The sequence below is a fragment of the Myodes glareolus genome, chromosome 9 (assembly GCF_982192425.1).
Source record: "Myodes glareolus chromosome 9, mMyoGla1.1, whole genome shotgun sequence".
NCBI classification, from domain to species: Eukaryota; Metazoa; Chordata; class Mammalia; order Rodentia; family Cricetidae; genus Myodes; species Myodes glareolus.
The window spans coordinates 1751898-1772530 of record NC_142034.1 but is presented as its reverse complement, the minus strand read 5'-3'; the positions used below and the strand labels follow the sequence as shown (position 1 = coordinate 1772530).

Here is a 20633-nt window from a genome sequence, read left to right as displayed (position 1 = left end):
ACTGTACAGACACTGGGCGGTGTCAGGAGAGGCCATTCCATCTCCTAACTGCCTCCTCCATGGAAGACTCTGTTCTGGAGGATGAACAAACACCCATGTAAATACCCTGTGACACAACGGGCAGCTCAGTGTCCAGACCTTGAGGTGCAGATCTCGGGCCCCAAGGGGCCACAGGAGCCCCTGTGGGAGGGTAGCTGGGAAGGGCTGCCCACCACCTGCACAGAGCACAGTGGACTCTGAAGAGGGTGAGAGGCGGGAAGGGAGCAGACGCCGGCTGACACGGGGGACATCAGGAGAGGGCAGCTTGTCGGCACTCACAGCAGCTCTCCTCCCGCGTGAAAACAGCACCAGCAGCAGGGCACGGCCCGGCGGGGGGAGGAGGCAGCTCGGGCAGTGGGAGCTTAGGGGAGCCCTCCCACGGTCTTTGTGCTTTGGTTGCAGTGAGCACTCTGCCCCCTGGTGGCTCCAGAGAGGCAGCCAGTGCTCCTGGGGTGTGGTGGGGTCAGCTGAACAGTCCCACACCCTGCAGTCTGAACTCCAGTAACCCTGTGTCTCCATGGCCCAAGTATTTGGGCAACGATCCTTTCCATCGGAGGTACAGAGGTTCCAGTGGAGGGGTGCAGCCCGACGGGCCCCGGAACTCAGCCTGGAGTGTGTCCTGCAGTGAGGAGAAGCTGGCCAGCAGCTGTCAGGGAGGAGAAAGACATGAGAGCCGGCCAAGCCTCGTGGGTTCAGACACTGCCTGAATCTACCTCACACCCCTCGTTTTCAGCTCTCCTGGCTGAGCCAGGGAATCAGGGTATCCTTCCCCACCCGGGCAGAACCACGAAGGACGTGCGGACAGGGGACTAGGACATACCTGGTCACAACAGGACAAGGCTAGGGTTGCGGAGCTGCTTGTAAACCTGCAGCAGCCTCTGGGCTGTGCCGTAGGAGCTGACCTCATCCTCCGTGCACAGCTGGTCACGCAGGCTTTGCACCTCGCGAAGCAGTTCCTGCGGACAGGCGGCACAGCTCAGCCCGTGCCTCACCTAGGAACACCTTGTGCTTGGGAGGGGATGGATGGGTCACGGGGCCTTAAATATGTGACACACAACCACATGGATACGGCCAGGCAAGCAGAAAGTGGACATGGCCCTATATATCTTGACCCCATCCAGAGAACCCAGCCCAGGACTTGGGGGACACGTGGCTGGTGTCCCCCAAGTCCTGTCTTCCCTACACGTCATCTGGGGACACTCCTCATACCCAGGAACTGAGGCTCACCTGGTGGTTGGCGTGGATCTGGTGCAGATACTGCATTCGGAGGTCTGGTGGGCTGGAGCCTTGGGCAGCTTGTTCTGTGACCATAGTCTGGGGGACAGAAGGGTTGGGGGGGCGGGAACTGGAGGATGCTTCCCAGAGCGAATGCCTGAGTCCAGAGGCTAGATCTTCACGTCCCTCGGGTCGCAGGGACACGATGACCACTCCTTATCTGTCCCACCCTGCTCCCCAGGACGTTCCTCCTCAGAGCAGCAACAGCCCCACCAACAGCAACTAAGAAAGACATTTCTGGAGATTAAGTCAGGGCCTTAAATAACTCAGAGGAGCCTCAAACTTGCTATGAAGCTTAGGCTGGCCTTGAATTCCTGATCCTACTGCCACTAACTACCAACTGCTAGGATTTTGGAATGTACCACTAGGCCTGAACAAAGGGCCCTTTTTTCTTTGTTTTTAAGATAGGGCTTCTCTATATAACAGCCCAGGCAGTCCTCGAACTTATGGAGATCCTCCTGCCTCTACCTCCCAAGTGCTGGGACTGTATGCCACAAAGCCCAGCTTAAAGAGCCCCTTTAAACCCTTTTACATCTAAACCCAATCTCACTTCTGTGGCTCAGGCAGACTTTGGGCTGGGCCTTAGGCAGAACCCGTCTGCTCATCCCCTCTGCAGGCTCATTTGGGGCTGGGCGTTCATTCTCGCATCCTGAAAGCAGTCCAGCTTGCTAAATGGCCTTTCCAGATATGAGCAAAGGCTCCTGGAGACAGACCTGCCTAGGCTGAGTATCCACCTAGGGTCCTGGAGAATGCTGTCTATGGGGAAGCTAGCATCAGGGCAAGGTCCTGGTGGTTGTGGGAGATTCCTGTGGACCATGGCGGTGTTTGGCTGACTGAAGTTGCCCTGCAGTCTAGGGAGCAGCTGCGCCATGTGATTCTCTACCAAGGATCGACTGTGTCCCCTTGAAATCACAAACCAAGTCCTAACCCGAGTTTCTCTGAAGGCAGCTTTTTTGAAACGGGGTCTTTGCAGAGGACCAAGTCACTAGTGTGGCCTTACTCCTACGTGACCGTGTCCTTATCATGGGGAATTGGGGCAAAAGGTGGCAGAAGTTCTTGGAGGTGGCTGATGGCACCACTGCTTTGGACACAACCCTGCTCGTGGTCTACAGCATGGGGCCTGAACACGAAGCCCCAACCTTGCTACATCCGGTTACTGTTACACCTGGCTCAGGAAGAGGCGACCGATCACTGGGGTCACGTGCTAGGGCTGACCTTTTAGCTCTGAGAGCAGCCAGCACCGGCACCTGGCCCCCTGTTCACAGAACACCTGTTGGCTCGGGAAGCAATGCCAGGGCACACAGGGACGGGTTCCAGGGTGAGGCTGAAGGAGGCTACCGCTGAGAACTAACTGCAGAACTGCCAGAGGCCCCTGCGGACCTTGCCTTGAGCCTGGGCCACGCCAGCCTCAGGTGGGGGATGGGTGCTCTGGACAGAGCCATGTGGATGGGCACCAAGGGAGACTCCATGCTCAAGCGGTTCTTTCTGCACCTAGGACCTCGCTGGGCAGTTCCAGCTACTCACAGCCTATTGGCCTAGGATCCACAGGTGGGGCTTAGCCCAGACATGACAGACTGATCAGACACAGACTCAGCCATTTCTGAACTTTCAGGGGACGCAGGCTGACGCCACCCCTGGAGGCAGTGTCTTTTTTGCGCAGAGGTGGCAAGGCACCATGTTGCTGGCAGCCGTATGGGTCCACAGACAAAACCCAGATGGCTGCCTCCCGCCTGCAGAGCCTGCTCCCCAGCCCCTCACCCTGCTGGCTGCAGTAGCCGTCATCCCCGCTAGCTGCGGTACCTGCATGCGTCTGATGATGGCGTGGTGCGCCCTGCACATGTTGGCCAGGGAGGAGCTCTCCACTTGGATCTCTACGGCCTGGATGGGCCCTGCGGGGCTCAAATCAGTCACAGCGACCTGCAACACATGAGGCCCTGAGCGGCTGCAGCGAGACCTGGGCTGCACTTTGCATTTTAAAGGTGGGAAGGCTGGAGACCCAGAGTAAAAAGCCTATTTATAAGGGGCAGCCATATCAGCACGACTCAGAATCCAGTCCTGTAGGAACCACCTCATTCCGAGCTGTACCCAGACCTAAGCTAAGCTTGGCTCTATGCCAGGAATGAAGTGAGGGCCAAAGTGCCTGTCTCTCAGCACCCTCCAGGGGGTCCTGATGGTGCTGACTCCACAGGCTGAGGCTGGGTAGCCCTAGCCTGCTCTTTACACAGTGCCGTAAGATCAGAGCCTGGGGGCTACAGAAAGGTCTTGGCCATCAATGGTTCCCCATGTGGCTGTAAGCACGGACCCTGTCCATTGGCCAGGACCACTGCCCATTCTTAGCCTTGGCCAGTGAGGTAAGGAGCCTGGAGGACACGGTCTGATAACTAACATACCCTGAGTTCTGGGAGCAGGGCCCACGGCTCTTGGCAGACACGGCTTACTCTCCAAGAGTCTCTACTGCAGGGGATCCTGACTGCTAGGAGGACCCCAAAAAGAGAAGGAAAGGCCTGAGGGGACGGGCTGTCTCACTTGAAGGTCCTCAAAGGGGCCCGTCACCCTCTGGTGGTCTGGCAGGTGAGCTGCTACTGACTTGGGATGGTCAACCAACAATACCGTATTCATTGCCCACTGTGACCCTAACGGGGCCCGTGAGGGATTAGACAGGGCTGGTCTTCTCAGGGACCCAGTCTTGGTGGGGCAGACAAGACTGAGAGGCGGATTAGAGTAATTCTCCATGAGCGATGGCCCAGGGACCCACCGAAGATTGAGGGCCCCAAGGCCCATCCCAAGAACACGGAAGTGACCCCTGCTTGCCTCACGGACAATGAGGTTGACATCAGTACCATCTGGGGCTACGCCCTGGATGGAGGACAGGGTCTGGGCCCTCACGACAGCCGCAGCAGCGTTCTCAGCAAGGAGCCACTGCAGCGTGGCGCTGCACAGGTGGAAGCCTGGAAGAGAAAGGCGCCCGCTGGAGTGTAAAATGGCACCCGTATGGCTTCCCTCAAACGTCGCCTTTCCAATCCACCTAAGTGTCCCAAGTGCCCACAGTCCTACCACAAGCAGGGAGCTAAGCCAGTTACCCGAGAGACAGGGAGACATAGGGGGTCATCAGGAAATCAGGGATCCAGACTTAGAAGCCCACTCAGGGAGGTCCTACACAGCACAGGCTACAGTTCTAACTGTGCCCTGGTGCACAGACAGAAATGCTGTACAAGACGGCTTCAGCTCTCCCCAGGACAGAGTGAAGCCAGACACACAATCCGACATCCATCAGTGGCAGCACAGAGGCACCAGCAACCAGGACACTTCTGCCACAGACCCAGCACCAAACAATACAAATAGTTCAGCACACTGTGGGAGCAAAAGCCAGGCCAAGTGTTATAACAGATCTCGACAGACCAGCTTTTGGTGCTCGACGTGTGAGAACTCACCAAGCTGTTCTTTGGTGGCATCTGCCACTGCTTAGGTTGTACCTCCTCACAGGTTTTAAAAAACACATAGGACCTGATACAAGACTCCTACAACAATCAGGATGCAGCAGAACTCATAGGAGCCGCAGGGAGAGAGGAACATCCTGTTTCCACAGGCTGCAGGGCCCTGAGGCCAAAGTGAAGCCAGCCGGTAGTGCCACCAACCTGAGTGACCGTCCTCCAGGGCGGTTCTGAGGAGCACCGCGGACACCCTGATGGACGCTGTAGACGGAGGCAAGTACTTGGCCCGTAGGGAGGCAGCGCCAGTTGGCTCACTGCCGGGGGCTTGGCAGGCCTTCAGGAAGGTTTCCACGGGCTCACAGGCAGAGCCAGGCATGCAGGGCGCCTGCGCGGGTTGTGAGGCCACGCCGGGGAAGCGCAGACACTGTAGCATGTCCACCGTGCGCTTGCACAGGGGCAGGCAGACACCTTCTTGCTTAGGAAGGTTGAGAGGGAGCTTCTCCAGATAGGGGGCCTCTAGAGGGTCAGAGGGGGCCAGGGCCCCACCCACCACCTCCCTGAGGCTGTAGTAGAGCCAGCAGGACATGGTCACTGGCAGGTCGAGCACGCCACTCTCGCTAGGACCCAGGGGCAGAGTCACTTCCCGCCGACTGCCTGGGCCCAGTCTGTCCACTGGAATGGTGTAGGTGAAAGCCGAGCCTGCCCCATCCAGGTCTAAGGCAGAAGAACTAGTAAGCACCTGGATACACAAGGTCCAGCCCTGGTCCAGGCTGAAGCTGCTATTGTTCTCCAGTGTGCAGGTGGCCATCAGCATGTCTCGCAGCTCCAGGCAGCTCCAGGAGGTGGTGATGGTGCACGAGATGGGCCGGGCGCCCTCCTGGCTGGACAGCAGGGCACAGCTCACATTCATGGCCTCATTGAGACTTGTTATGGCCTTGTTGCGCTGGTCAACAGCTTTCTTCAGGAAGGACACTCTGCAAGGCACAGACACGACACCCAGGAGACTGAGACCACAGCAGAGGGAGCCGCATCTGGGTAAAGCTCGGAGCATGGGAGCAGCTCCTAGGTCCAAGGAGCAGGTCTTTCCCTGTGACCTGATCTGTAGGCTTGGCTATAGGACGCAAGACAGGATGGAGATACTGAACCAGCCTATGCCTATTAGAGATGAGTTAGCCCTACAAAGCACCCTGTGTGCACCCAAATGGCTCCCTTTTCCCTTTGCAACATTCCACAATGACAGTATGACAGACAGGTGGTAGGCCTACGGGAACATCCTCAACAAGTCACAAGGCCGCAAGGCCCACAGACGGCCAAGCCTGGGTCAGCGTCACCCAGGATGCTGCTTCCCAAGGACAAGACACAGGCTCGGCTTGAGCCAGAGCCCACAGCTCACCTCTCAGAGACATCACCGATGTCCAAGAGCAGCTCCTTAATTTTCTGGCCTGCATTTGCTACAGCCATTTTGGCAGGCACAGGCACCTCAGAGTTCAAGTCCAGGATGCAGGAGACCAGGCGCCCTTTAGAAGACAGGGCCAGGAGCTCGGTGCCACCTGATGGACACATGAGGGCCAGTCAGCAGGTCTGGGGCAGCTGCCACGTGCTCAGCAGGGTGTGCTTTGGACTCCAGGAAAGGGGTTGGCAAAGGGCCAGAAATGAGGTTCTCAGGGGGAGACTGGGGAAGCCAACACCAAGGGGCTGGACAGAGAAGGTGACCACTGGTCTCTATACACGTTTTGAATTGCTTACATGAGGCAATGTCAGCCCAGATGTGATGCCATGGTCCCGCTCAGGCAGGACAAAATGGGCCAAAGGACACTGCAAGGCATCTAACCATTCAAAAGTGTCTCAGCCTGCACCAGGCCACATAGAGCAAGGCCGCTGGGCTTTTCAGAGAGAAGTACCCTGGAGGCCGAGCTACGCTCACCTCATCCTCTCTGAGTACATCTCAGGAAGCCTGGCTTCTCCGCCACGGCCTCCTGCCTTCTTCTTGGCACTGAGGGGATAGAGGCTGCCCCTGCCAAAGGTCTGCTTGCTTCCCTACTCCCAACACAGCTCTTACCCTGAACCCTGAGTGGGCAGTTTAGAAGCTGAAAGTCAGTGCCCAGGTGCCCTGGTCTACAGCCATACCCACCCCTGCCCCGACCCTGTGGCGGTTTGGCTCGTCCAAGCATTTTCCTCCTGTAAAGCATTTTCGGCAGATTTAACATACTAGCAGGTGATCTTAACGGGAAAGCGCTGGGGGGTGGGGAGTGCCTTCCTCTCACCCCAGAGTCAGGCAAACCCAGCTAAAGCTTTCTTAGAGAACTCCGAGACACCCTCTGAATGGTTCATAAACAGGTCATCCAGCAGAGAAAGCGGCTCATCCAGCTCTCAGAGGATGCAGGGAGGCTTGGCCTGACCTGATTTGAGGCCTGCTGTGGGGGATGCTCTGACACCAACCCCACAAGCCACATGTTGTGAGTGGCACTCGACTGAGTGGCCAGAGCACACTCAGCGAGAGCAGCACGCTGCCCGGTCCCAGGCAGGACACGCATGCAGAGGTACCTCGACCCCGAGACAGGAGGAAGCTAGCCACTAGTCTATGACAGGCCTGGTGATACAGGCCTGTATCTGCCGCCTTAGAAAAAGTCTCACCGAGGAACAAAGCAAGGAGCAAGGACAGCTCAGGGAGACTGTCCCAGGGCTGGGTGACATCTAACGGCACCTCGTACCTGTAGAAGCCCTTGTAGACACACAGAGGGTGACGACACCGCAGATGTTCAAGCTGGCCGGGCACAGCATGGAGGGCAGACCTCCTGTGGCCTCGTCTGGCTTCTCGAGGTTCCAAGGAGCATCTCTCCGAGCCACGTCGACCACACAGAGGTTTGAGGGGGTGCTGTGGTACATGCGGCCATCCCTGCCACAGGCGGCACAGAGCACGGGCCCTGGGAGGTCGTACTCACGAAGTTCTGGCACCAGATTCCCTAACTCGCTCCAGCTGGCCTTGATAGCCAGTGTCCGGCCTTGGTGGCCAAGGGCTACCAGGCAGTCAGAATGCACGTTCTCATCGGACAGCAGCTCTCTCGCCTCTTCCTCAGCACGCGGTTCTGCCCTTAAAGCCCCGATGAAGACCACAGGCTCCTCCAGGTGATGGAGGATCTTGACCAGGACCTTCGGGTCACCGGGGGCTAACTCACAAGTAACCAAGGCCTTCAGGACCACACAGCAAAGCTGGCCATCAGGGAGACCGCAGAGGATCACAGGGGACTGCAAGAGGGTGGCGTCAGCTCCGAAGAGTAGACCAAAGAGAGCCTCCTCTAGCATGAAGCAGCCACAGCCCTCGGGGTGACCATGAGGCGCCCTGGAGCCTGGTGGGAACACGCAGCACAGCACTGGCAGGAAGCTGGGGGCTGCAGGCTTCTCGGGCACCACACCTGGAGGGGTGCAGGTGGACAACTCCACCTCACCCAGCTGGCCTCCAGGCCGAGGCTCCTCCCCTGGGCAGGGACGCTCGAACAGCTGCATCTTCCACTGGGTGGGGCCCTGGACCAGGGTGACCAGCATATCATCCAGCACATTGAAGGCACAGAGTGCGGGGTCGGGGAGGACACAGGCGTCCGGGTCCACATGGATCACGGGGAAAGGGCGAGCCTCGTCCTCTTTGTCCTCACAGGCCTGGGTCACAGACCTTCAGGGACAACACAACAGCGGTCAGTACTGGGTGCGGGAGCCTCATGTCATGTTTAACAATAACCTGACCTTCTCTGAGCAGGCTAGGCAGAAGACATCACAGGCATCCACCCACAGGCCATTCGGCAGGTCACACGCACCACATGGCTCCACAGACAACGCTCGTCACTGGGAGTGATCCCAGTGTTGCACCTGGGCTGTGTATTTGAGTTTTCCCAGCACAAGCCAATGGCTAACCAGCCTTTGCTGTCACCACCAACAGGAGACACCTCTTTCTGAGACCCGCTTTGAGGTCTTCCCAGACACCCGAGGGCAAGAGCGGTTGCGTTCCTGGCTGCGGGCGGCACTACCTGAGTCTCAACAGCTAAGAACTTCTCGGAGGCTGGCACTCTAGGGTCACACCCGCAGAGGCTCCGAGTGCCGGTCCACCCGACGTGGGACCGGCCGGAGCTGTGCGGGCCACGCCCCCTCACCTGCTCTGCGAGTCCAGCGACAGACAGTAGATGCCAGTCCGGGCGCACAGGACGTAGAGCGCCCTGCGGGTGGCCAGGAGCTGCAGGTGCCACACTTGGTCGGGAAACTGGTACACCGCCTGGGCGCCGGGAGAGCGAGGTCAGGCGAGGGCACGCGCGGCCCCGGCTCACCTCGGAAGGGCGCCGCCCGCCCGCCTGCCCTCCCGCCCACCGCTCACCGTCAGCATCCCGCCCTCCTGGTCGTACACATAGACGAACTCGCGCCCCGTGGACAGAAAGACCTCCGTCTCGTGACGCAGCACATGCGGTTTCCCCCCCGCCCGGCCTCCGAGCGGGCAGCAGAAGTCCGACAGGTAGTGCACGCGTGGGGAAGCGCCCGCCATCCTGCGGGCGCCGGGCCAGAGCTCAGCCGGGAGAGGCGGCACCGCCTCCAGGCTTTACGGCCGCCCACAGCGCGGCGCGGCCTCCGCCGTAAAGCGGCCGTTGCGGAGGCGGGGCCGGGGCCGGGGCGGGGCGGGCGGTTCTGCGGTCCCGCGAGCTGGCAGGAACGCCCTGTCACTACCCGAGCGCAGACACTGGGTGGACAGAGCCGCGGTTTAGAGGAACGCGGGAAGCCTGAGGGCGCACAGATGGGCAGCCGTCTTTCAAGTACACTCTGGCCCAGGGAGGGGTCCTTGCCTCAGACCAAACTACCTGGTGAGAGGGAAGGGTAAGGTTGTATGCCACACCCGGTTTTGTGTCCACACTTGGTGTGACACCAACATAGATGGGCTCTTTGGAGTTGGGTGGCTCCGTACACTGAGCAGTTCCGTGATCAGGGTAAAAGGGACTCCGGGCCAGCCAGCCAGAAGCGCCTTTGCAAAGGGATTCTGAATTGGCAGAGAATGCTGCGCGCAAGGTCTAAGGAGGCTTTCCATTTTCTTCGATGACAGTTCCACCTGCTGCTCTTCAGGGGAGCAGGCAGAGATGAGAAGTGGAAGATCAGGTACTCCCCACTCCTCCAGGAACTAGGCTGCCGCTGCCTATGCTCCAATAGTGACAGCCCCGCGGAGGCTGAGGCAGGATTGCTCGAGTTCAATGTGGGGTCGGCTCAGGAAATAACATAATGCTCTCTTAAAATGATGACATGTCTCTTAAAATAATGCTCACCTGAAAGCTTCAGTGGCCAAACCTAGGAGCAAAGGTGTCTGGGGGCATAACCAGGCACAAAAGAAATGTCTGGTGGGCGGGGACACTGTTCAGTCCTAGCACTGCTGTTAGAACACCGTCCTGAGGCTGGAACGTGATCCAGCTAAGAGCACACGCTGCTTTTGCAGAGGACACAAGTTTGATTTACAGCTCCCACATCCACTACTAGTTTTTCTATTCATGTGCACAAGAACACAATAAAAACAATAAACTGGGTGGTGGTAGCACACACCTTTATTTCCAGCACTCAGGAGGTAGGTGGATCTCTGGGTTCTGAGGTCAGCCTGATCTATAGAGCAAGTTCCAGAACAGCTAGGGGTACACAGAGAAAGCCTGTCTTGAAAAAGCCCAAAACAAAACAAAACAAAACAAACCCAAAACACCACGATAAACTAATTTTTTGGGAGACACTCTCATTGTGTGGTCCTGGCCTGTCTTTGCCTCCAAAGTGCTGGAATTAAAGACATTCACACCATGCCCAGCTGTAAATTAAAAAATAAAAAACGAGAAACAAACAAACAAACAAAAAACCAAACTACAGCCTTAACCCCGACCTACTGAACCAATTCTAAGTGGCCTTTAGAACTGATTTTTGAACCCTGTCCCCAGGCTGCTCTGAAGACACCTTGGCTGGAAAGGCCTGGAGGGATGAAGTTGTCTTCTGCAGCATCTGAGTCTCCTGCAGAGTTGAAGCATCCTCAGCCTTACCTTCTGCAGTGTCAGTGCAGCACACACGCACACACACACATACAAGACACAACTGGTGGATAATGGTTCTGGGCACAGGAACAATGCACTGGGAGCAGGGCTATCGCTTCAGGCGCTTTTATTAGGTTCCACTGCAGGGCTAGGGTCAAAGAAATGCTAGTTCACACCCAGCCAATGCACACCTAAGAGCCCAAAACAGAGCCGAAGTGGGAGCACCCATGGCCCAGGAACAGGCTGGTCAGAGCAACGCCAGGGCTAGGCCCCATCTCTGAGCCTGAAGAAGACCATGGCAGCCAATGGGTTCACCTGGGTAGGTATACCCACAGGCACCCCTTTCTGGGTCATAATGCCTGATGGCAGAGGGATTAGAGGTGGGACTGGGGCCACCTCCATGTAGGAGGAGGTAGCTGAGCTGCTCAGGCCTGAACCTTCTGTAGGGCTCACACCAAGCTGGTAGCATTAGCTTGACTCTCTTTGGACAATAAAATAAAGTGCATTACTGAACAAAGAGTTAACTCAAAACCATAAGCAGAGAAATTACAACAATTTCTTTAGCTGAAAGACAGAGAAAACAAGAATTATGTGGATGTCAGAGCATGAGAAAAAGTAAATGACTTTGTAGACAAAGATGAGTGTGGGAAGAGTGGCAAGGTCTCCAGGGTTTGTGCTGCCTAGCACCTGCCCAGCGTGAGGAACGGTGCTAGTACAGTTGGCATGGGGACACAGCTGTGCCAGGACGTCCAGTCTACCAGATCTCAAGGACCAGGAAAGACAGAAATGTGAAGCCCTATCCAGGGAGACCACCAGGAGGGAGGGAGATAGCCTCCCGACTCTCCAGGATGATCCTATCAATGCTAAACCAAATTCAATGGGTCCATAGCCCCAGGGCCTCTGACGACAGATCGCCTGCCAGGTGAAACTAGGGATGCTAACCCCAGCCCTGCCACATGAAAACCTAGCAGACCAGATCAGTGTGCTGCCTGCAAGGCCAAGGATGTGGAAGGCAGCATGGGTGTGCTCCACTAGACGGATACATATGGCCCCCAGCAGTCTGTGGTTGGCATAGCCCTTCCCAGGGTGAAGGATAGCTGACTTAGCTCTCATTAAGGCAAAGAGGCATCAAGATATCCATGTCTTACCTGGGTAAAGGCTGTCACAACAGAGCCACAAGGACACTCAGAGACCATCTTTAATTGCCCACATTTGCCCAGGCCTCACGGTGGCTGTCTCAACTGCCACAGCACTGTGCAAGGCCTTGGATAAAGGAACAGTGCTGGGGGAGGGGACCACAATCCCAGGGCTGGCCCATAGACTCAAAGGGGCTGACTGCCAGGCAAGAGCCACTGCTGCTCGGCTAAACCACCCAGGCTACCAGCTGCCAGCATCCTGTGGCACGGTAGGAAAGTCTCAGGCACTGAGGTTTGCTTCAGGAGAACTGATGGTGGCCCCTGCCCAATAACCACCTGAACACCCAGAGGGGCTGCACTCAAGGAGGAAAGAAAGCAGAATTAAGTCGCTCTCGCTCCTGTCTGTGCAGTTTTATCTTAAAAACAATAAATAAAAGTTTTCTGGGCAGGAATTATTGATAACTGATTTCAGGCAAGGGCGGGGGTGCAGGTCACTGCGGGTCACACCAAGGCCACACCTAGCCACACATGCTCCCAACGGGAGGGAACAGAGAGCCAGGAGCATCCATCCAAAAACTGGGGAGAAGGTGGGAGGCAGAAAACAAAAAGCATAGAGAAAGGAAAGAGAGCGGGGCAACAGCAGTAACCTCTCTGTGCACCCCCCAATTTCGGGTGATTGTTTGGAGGCGCTCAGTCCTTCCAATACAGTAGGGAGCTACTAACTAGGTGAGGCATGTGGGGTGCTCTTGGGCAGGGCAGGGCTGCTCTGCCCTTCCAGTTTGGAGGTTCTGTTCAACCCCAGCATAGCAGCTGGGGCTCTTTCTCTTCAAGATCCACACTGAGAAGCCTCAGTATATATCCGGAATGCCGGGGTAGCTGGCTCCACTGCTTCAGGCCTTAGAGGAAACATGTGGCGCTCCAGGCTTCAGAGAGGGCTGGGCTGGCCCAGTCCTGCTCAGCAGAGGGCCAGAGCCCTAGGTCCTGGGGAGGCTGCACATTTCGCAGTGGCCAGTGCCAGGCTGGTTCATGAAGGTGCAATGTTGACAGGCCCACATGGCAGAGGTAGCAGCACGTGCAGAGCCCCCAACTGCACCAAATTCCTGGAGGCCTGGGAGCTGCACACCAACTGTGCCTGCAGGGTAAAGAGCAGGGAGAACTCATCACTTGTGCACCGTGAGACAGGGCTCTACGGCACGGGCAGGGGGGCTCACAGATCCAAACTGTTAGCACATCAACTGCTCTGGTTCCAGGTGGCAAACCCCTGCTCTGCACTAGACACTTGCTCCCTTGTTGCTAGATAGAACCATCAAACCCCTGTGGTGGGCATCTGGGTAGTTTCATTCTTACACATAAACTCTTTGTGGACTTGTATCTTCCTCTCTCCTGGTAAAGGTCCAGCAGGAAGATGGCCAAATATCTACAGCATTCCTTTTTTTAATTTTTCCAAACAGGGTTTCTCTGTGTAATAGTCCTGGCTGTCTTTAAACTCATTTTTGTAGATCAGGCTGGCCTCAAACTCACAGAGATCCGCCTGCCTGTGCTTCCCAAGTGCTGGCTTAAAGGTGTGTGTCACCACCTCCGGTTCTGTAGCATTTCCTAAGATATTCAAACTCACTCCCAAGTAGAGTTCAGGTCTTATCTGCCCTATGTTCTCAACAGTGCCTGATACTGTCCAAGTTTTTTTGGTTTTTGTTTGTTTTTTTGTTGTTTTGGGGTTTTTGTTTGTTTTTTTTCATTTTAGCTACTCTGATGTCGTAGCAGCCCAAGTTTTCACTGAAATTTCCTTGATGAGGAATCATAGTACATTCCTACGTCTTCTTCTGCAGAATGTGTTAACGAGCCCTTTCTTAAGCTCCTGACTGCTGGCAGTTCTTACTCCTCTAGGTGGGAGGGACCCGTCATCTGTGTTCCAAACACTGTCTCCCTGTTGGTGCCTTTTCAGGCTGCCAACAGTCTCCTTCAAATAATACAACTGTTTAATTTTAAACTTAAATAATTTTCTTTTGTTGCTTGGGCAAGCACTATGCCAACAAGCAACAGCAGCAGCCAGCCCTGAACTCAGTGCATAGCCCAGTGCTCTAAGTGCTGGGCTTTACAGGTGTGGCCACCACTGGCTCATTTGCCAGACTTGGGGTTAGTGTTTGTCTCTGCCTGACCTGAAATTTCTGAATCCTGTCTAAAAGAACCTTTGCCTACTCCAAGATCTTTTAAGATTTAAGTGTAGGTCTCCACCCCCTCCACCCTTCTCTCCAGCCTGCGCTCTATCCAGCCTATCCACCTTCACGTCAGCACCATGTTGTTAGATCACTCAGGTTTACACAGCCTGTCACTGCAGCACGGGCACTTGTCACATCATGGCGACCCCACACTGCTCACAATATCTTCAGATATTTCAAGGGTCTATCTGGGACATACAACATGCAGCTTAAAACTCTGCAAACTCAAGGATTATAGCTGGGGTATACCCAGTCAGAAAGGCCACCGGGTTTGTCCCTTTGCCCAAGCCTTCCAAGGAGGTACCTGGGTAGGGCTCATGTCTCACACTGGGGACAGGGGACACTTACTGCACAGCTGCTCAATGGTGGCCCACTGTTCAGACTTTTTCCATGTCTGTGCTAGCTCCTCGTTTCTGGTCCTCACAGCTTCTAGCAGCAGGCTGATGCTGTCCTGCAGGACGCCACAAAGAAGGTTCCATTTTGTTGATTGAGGGGAAAAGATGCTATCTTTTTTTCCCTTGATATCAATAACAACTTTTAAAATAATTGAAAAAAAACTCAGGCTGTCACTGCAAAATGCAAGATACATTAGCTCTACCTGGGATCTAATCTAGGGCAGAGTGTTTGCCCACTGTGCAAAGAACTGGGTTCATCCCCAGCATAAAGACAGAGTTGAATAGGGGCCCAAGTCTGTAAGACCTGTCCTCCCCACCGTGCCTGCAAGCATCTATAGCCTTTGGGGTCAACATACAGAGAAAGGTCTCTACAATAAGGCTCTCAGCACCTCTCAAAAATGTTTTCTATCAGGTAATGGCAAAAACAGCCATGCTGGACGCAAAGGTGGACCTGATGCAGACAGACCTTTGCCACCTTGTGTCTAGATGGAGGGCTTACCCTGAACTCAGAAAACAGAGTCCCTCAGACAGAGCACCACGCTGGGTGTGGGACATGTTAATGTGTATATACTAATACACACACACACACACACACACACACACACACACACACACACACACACACAGTGCGTGAGAATATATATAAACTCAGCAAGACAGAAGTACAATCACAAGCTGCTGAACAGAATACCCTGAAAGTGAGCCTTCTTTTTTGTCAACCTCAGGGAAAAGGTTGACTTAGTGTCATCAAGTTCAGAAAGACTGGTTCTTATCTCCCTGGCATTTCTATGGATCTCGAGGAAAGACAGGCCATGAAAAAAGGGCACTCATGCTGTGGATGCCCAAGGCACACACAGGCTTCCTGGTGGGGCCTGCTGCCCTGCCCTGTTAGAGAACATCTACCATCTGCAAAACATTCATCTATTTCCCCTTATGGTGTATCTTAAAAATGCCAACTGTGCAATGGTGTGTGCAGGACCTGGAAACTGGCCAATCCTTCTGGGCTCAGCCATCAACAGTACTGGCTCACAAGGAGAGGCGGCATCAGGAAACAGCAAAGGCATTGGCTCTGAGGCTGTGCAACAGGGGCGTCTGAACTGTGGGATCCCTAAGGCTCCAGGCTCGAGGACACAGCTCACTCCCCATCTGCTCCTCAGGTAAAGCTCAATAACCAAACTCTCTTCACCATCAACAGTGACGTTCCCATGTGAAGGGCATCGGGCAGGGCAGCTATCTCCTGACAACAAGCTTCACCCCAGGACTTGGGATCTGAGGAAGGAGAGCTGGTACCTGCAGTGGCATGACTTCATTGGTGACCAGAAACAGCAGGAGGTGGAAGTCAGAGATGGTATCCAAGAACACGGATGAGGTATTCTGGGACAAGTAGGTGGCCAAACTATGAAAGTCCTAAGGAAAAGGTCAAGAAAGAAGGGTGGGAAATCAATGTTTTCTCACAAATCCCCAGCACTAAACCAGGAAAAGGGGACAGCTCCTACTAAACACAGCTCATTAAATAGCAGGGATACATCATCCTGCTTCAGCAGCCACCATGGAGTCCAGAAAAGGCACAGCGAGCTACAGGGCTAGTGTGGCGCTCCAGCCCAGGGGAAGCCTTCTGTATGCCTGACCCAGATCCAAGACACTGGTCAGATAAACAGAAAACATCCCTTTACCTACCCCTAGGTGTCTTGGAACTATATGTACCACGCTGGTCTTGAACTCACAGAGATCGGCCTGCCTCTGTCTCCTGAGTGCTGGGATTAAAGGCCTGTGCCATCACACCTGGCGAGGGTGTTTTCACAACCAGACACATTTAAGTTTATCACCATGGACATCTCAAAGGTCGGCCAAGTGACTGACACTGTCCCACAAACATCTGACATCCCTGGACAAACAGGCTCCAAGGAGCCACACCAACAACAGATGTCATGGCTGTTCCTCACCCAGCTCCTGTTCTGAAATAAACAGCTACGTGCACAGACTGTCTGCACAAGGCAGTAACGGCAGCTCAGGTCTGGCCGATGGGCCCTCACAAGCCCAAGGCAGAGCAAAGGCAGGGCAGAGCAACAGGAAGTAAGACTGTCTGCACTGCTCTACTGTACAGGACAATAACACACAAAGAAAGCTTGGCAGACAACAGAAAATGAAGAATAATATCGGAAACATTACAAAACCAAGCGAGAGTGGATTTCTGGCAAGCCTGTAGGCCAAGGGCTTTGGAGATTTAAGCATGTTATCTATCGCCTGGTGAAAAACGGGCATCAAGTGACCAATACCTAAAACAGGGCTTGTCCGATAATGAATCAAGGAAGTATGAAAAAGGTACTTTTTGGGAAAAATAAAATCAATGTTAGATAAACAATTAGACATTGCTTTAAATTTTGTCTATGAAACAAAGGGCTTACCTGTGTCTCACCCAGCACATCCCGGTTTTCAATAGGAAACGGATTTTGCGAAATAGAAAAAGTGTAAACTGGATCCTTAGGGAAGGTGGTTGTGATCTAAAGAAAACAGCAGCAACAACAACAACACTGTGATAGGATCCAGACAGAGGACAGGCACAGGCAGCCACCTGAACCTACAAGCTGTGTGCTGAAGGGAACAGAAAACTGTGTGATCCTCAAATAATGAAACCCAGACTCCAGGAAACAAACTAAAGAATGTTTGCATCTTAGAAGTCTAACGTCTGAGCAGCCCTGGCCTGTTCAGTGGCTGACACAGCACCTAACTGCAGCATCAGGACCACTGGGGGTTCTGCTGCTGTGCTCACTTTGCTACAAGGCCAGTTCATCCTGGCCAAGTTGGGGAACTACAGAAAGGAACGGAGAAGGCAAGAGGCAGACTAACGGCATAAAATTCTCAACACTAGGCTTGGCGGCAAGTGTAGAGTCAGTCAGTGTGGGCCTGAGAAACACCAATTACCTCCAGGAGTCTCTGAGAGGCCATTTCAGGGCACCCACAGTCTTCGCAGACGGGGCTGAGAGTCACTCGCAGGGTGAGTGAGCCTAAGTCAAGACTTTCTACCAGAGGTAAGCCAGTTCTTCCCTCCATGCAGAGGGCATTTTAAATCTAACACATAATCAACAGAAGCCCCAGGGTCACTGTGAATGTGCAGTAATCAATACAAACACAGGCTTTAGTCCCCTTGGCAGAGGACCCATTCCCACAAAAGCACCTAAGTGCAAGTGACCAACACTTCTGTCTGACATACTTCTCTCTGCATGTGACACCAGCATCATCAGGTCACGCCCCTCCAGATATAGAATAGCTATTCTAACTACCATGGGACTATTTCTGAAGAACGAAATGTTGCTCTGGCCGCTGTAATATGTTTCCTACATCAGCAAAGGCTATTTCTGGACTCCGCTGTGCCAATGGCAGCTGTAAGGACAAGCTGGTGCTCAGAGACGGCCGGTCCTCACAGACAAGGGTCTGCAGCAGCGAGGCCACATGCTGGCTCTGCGGCCTCAGGTTACTCTCTGAGACAGAGGACGGGAGTGGCCCCCACACAAAGCACTGAGTACGTAACTGAGAACACAGTTCCAACTACGTCTGAACTGAGACAAGTTGTAAGCAAAAGCCCCTTCTGGGTTGGCACAAACAGGAGTGGGAGGATGGCTGCGAAACATTTGCTAGTGTTTACCAGTAATCCAGAGTTATTTGTGGTACACACCTGTAACCTAGTTATTCAAGAGGCCAAAGCAGGAGATTCTGAGTTTGAGGGCTGCTGGGCAACTAAGGAGAGCCTATCTCAAAAAACAAACAAACAAACAAACAAACAAACAAAAAAAAACCTTAAACAAAAAGGGATGGGGATGTAACCGTGTGCTTGCCTAGTAAACACAAGGCTACGCACTCAAATCTCTAAGGGTGAGGGGTATTTAACCTTATTTAACCTTGTAGGAGACCGGGACAGCAACACAATCAAAGTCTGTGGGGGCTCCAAGGAGTCCAGTTCCTCTTTATGTGCTTAAGAACACCCCTGCAGAGTGCTGCTGAAAGGTGTGAGGAGGAGCTGGGAGGGGGGAGGGCTTAGGAAGCTCATCCTAAATCACACTGACTCTTCCATCAATCTGTTTTCATCTTAATTACACCCCAGGTAGTATAAAAACAGAGGCCTTTACGGCCTAGGGAATAAATATGTTCTCAGGGGCTGTCAACTGAAATGGAACATCTATGGTTTAGGCTCAGGGGGACTCTCCACTCCAAACGCCTGAGTCATACACCCATCCTAAGTCTAGCCCCCAGCCTGACACTGGCAGCCATGCTACTCTAGCCACTGGAAGTCAGCAGGCCTGGCCCTGCAGCCCTCAGGGCCCTGGTGCCCACTACTCACAGACACTAAGGCACTCAGGACGGAGTGGCCCCAGGAGTACTACTTCTGTGTCAGACAGGGCAACAGCTGTTACCTCCTGGGCAGCTGGCAGTTACCAGTCTAGATACACAGAACTCTTCAGCCCCATGAATCACTGCACCCCAGAGGTCACGAGGTGGAGGTGGAGCTGGAGGCAGGCGTCCCTGGTTAGCATTTCAACAGGAAGAAAGTCAATCCTGAAGTTCACTGATAATCAAGAAACAATCCGTGGGACAGCATGTTGGTTCAAACCTCCCTGGCTTCCTCTCTCCAGGGGCACCACCCAGGAGTCCTGGTCTTCAAGGGGCTATGGTACCAGAGAATGAGTGTGAGCACAGAAGAGTACTCACATCTATGATCAGATACTCCACAGGCAGGGGACGAGCCAGCTGGGTGATCTCATTGCCAAACTTGTCTATGTCCTAAAACAATCAGAGGTCAACACCAGGTCAGTGAAGGTCAACAGTGACATTATTCTTTTTCACACCAGTATTTCAACTTTTTAATTATTATTAAATTATTTTATTATTATTTTTATAACAGCATCTCAGACTGACTTGAATGGAATTTACTATGTGGACCAGGTTGGCATTGAACTTGTAGCAATCCTGACTCTGTCTTGCCAGGGCTGGAATTACAGGTGAGTAACTCTATGCCTGGCTCTTTTAGAAAATTATGATTCAGTCAGGCACGGTAGCACACACCTTTAATCCTGGTAAGAAAACCTCTGTGAGTTCGAGGCCAGCCTGGTTCACATAAGTGAGTGCAGGACTAGAGACCTGCCCACAAGACAAGGAAAAGGTCATCATTTTGTGGAAATGCGTAAATGAAAAGCAGAAGGAAAATCTATGTATTTTTGCAACTATTTCCTTGTATTGTCTCACTGTTCCTTAGAACTCTTGATTATGGCCAGTTCCTGGGGCACCACGTAAGAGGGAATTCACTACACACCCACCCCAGCTTAACCGGGCACCACAGACAGGGGAGTGGTGAAAACAGCCTGAACTTTTTTAAGGCTGGACTTGTGTCCTTCACAGTCACTTACACCTTTAATCCCAGCATTTGGGAGGCAGACGCAGGCAGATTTGAGGCCATCCTGGTTTACAAAAAAGAGCTACCCAGAAAAACGCCGTTTTGAAAAATTATAAATAAATTAAATTAAATATTAAAAAACTTACACTTCTGAAAACAGGACTTTGTAAAAAATTTAGTGTACACACAAAATAAAGACATGTACAAAAAGGTGTACACACACACAAACACACACACACACAACCACCACCAATATGTCAAAGTCTAAACCTGTTTTGCTTTGTCAGATGCATAGAACATAAAGTTTAATTATGGGGAAAAATGGTCAACATATGTTCATTAATCATAAAATGACAATTAGATCTGATTTATGTCAAAAATGCTGAGTTCAAACAGAGCTCTAGAAATGAATTCCTAAGGACTGATGCTTTTTATTAAAAATCCTACAAGAGGAGTCAGTTTCTATCTAAACCACCACCTAACATTATGAGTCGTTCATGTATATAAATTATGTGCCCATAATTTCTAATTATAAGTCCTTACATAAAAGTTTGTTTATTGAAGCCCGCAGACCCAGACTGTTTGCCAACCATGTGTTTCCAAGGTGTTCCATGAGGCCACTCCCAGCACACCACACCTGTCGGGGAGCCTCAGAGAGCCAGGCTGTCTTCTTAGACAATCACAGAAAGCTGCTCGAGCTAAGTCAACCTCATCATCCTACTAGGA

The 20633-nt window shown here is 53.4% G+C and overlaps 2 protein-coding genes across 3 annotated transcripts in view; both read right to left on the bottom strand.

Annotated features, from left to right (window-relative positions):
- Nucleotides 1-547: 547 nt before the first annotated feature.
- Faap100 (FA core complex associated protein 100) lies at nt 548-9315 on the bottom strand. Of its 2 annotated transcripts, XM_048429366.3 has the most exons (10): nt 9106-9314; nt 8888-9006; nt 7457-8412; nt 6139-6295; nt 4950-5719; nt 4126-4262; nt 3115-3231; nt 1267-1353; nt 860-995; nt 548-685 (listed from the first exon to the last, which is right to left on the bottom strand). In XM_048429366.3, the coding sequence occupies exons 1-9, from the start codon at nt 9268-9270 to the stop codon at nt 864-866; spliced, it is 2640 nt and encodes an 879-aa protein (XP_048285323.3). In that variant the 5' UTR covers nt 9271-9314; the 3' UTR covers nt 548-685; nt 860-863. The 2 variants fall into 2 exon arrangements, 1 of the variants encoding a protein (XP_048285323.3); XR_015003376.2 differs by lacking the exons at nt 548-685; nt 860-995 and having other exon boundaries at nt 1321-1353; nt 4070-4262; nt 9106-9315.
- Nucleotides 9316-10884: 1569 nt separating this feature from the next.
- Nploc4 (NPL4 homolog, ubiquitin recognition factor) overlaps nt 10885-20633 on the bottom strand; it is a 45675-nt gene continuing 35926 nt past the window's right edge. The window contains exons 13-17 of the mRNA XM_048429437.3: nt 19226-19297; nt 16927-17022; nt 15812-15928; nt 14475-14577; nt 10885-13042 (exon numbers count right to left, since the gene is read on the bottom strand). Coding sequence (XP_048285394.1) covers nt 12885-13042; nt 14475-14577; nt 15812-15928; nt 16927-17022; nt 19226-19297 — 546 coding nt within the window. The 3' untranslated portion in view covers nt 10885-12884. The remainder of the gene's footprint in view (nt 13043-14474; nt 14578-15811; nt 15929-16926; nt 17023-19225; nt 19298-20633) is intronic.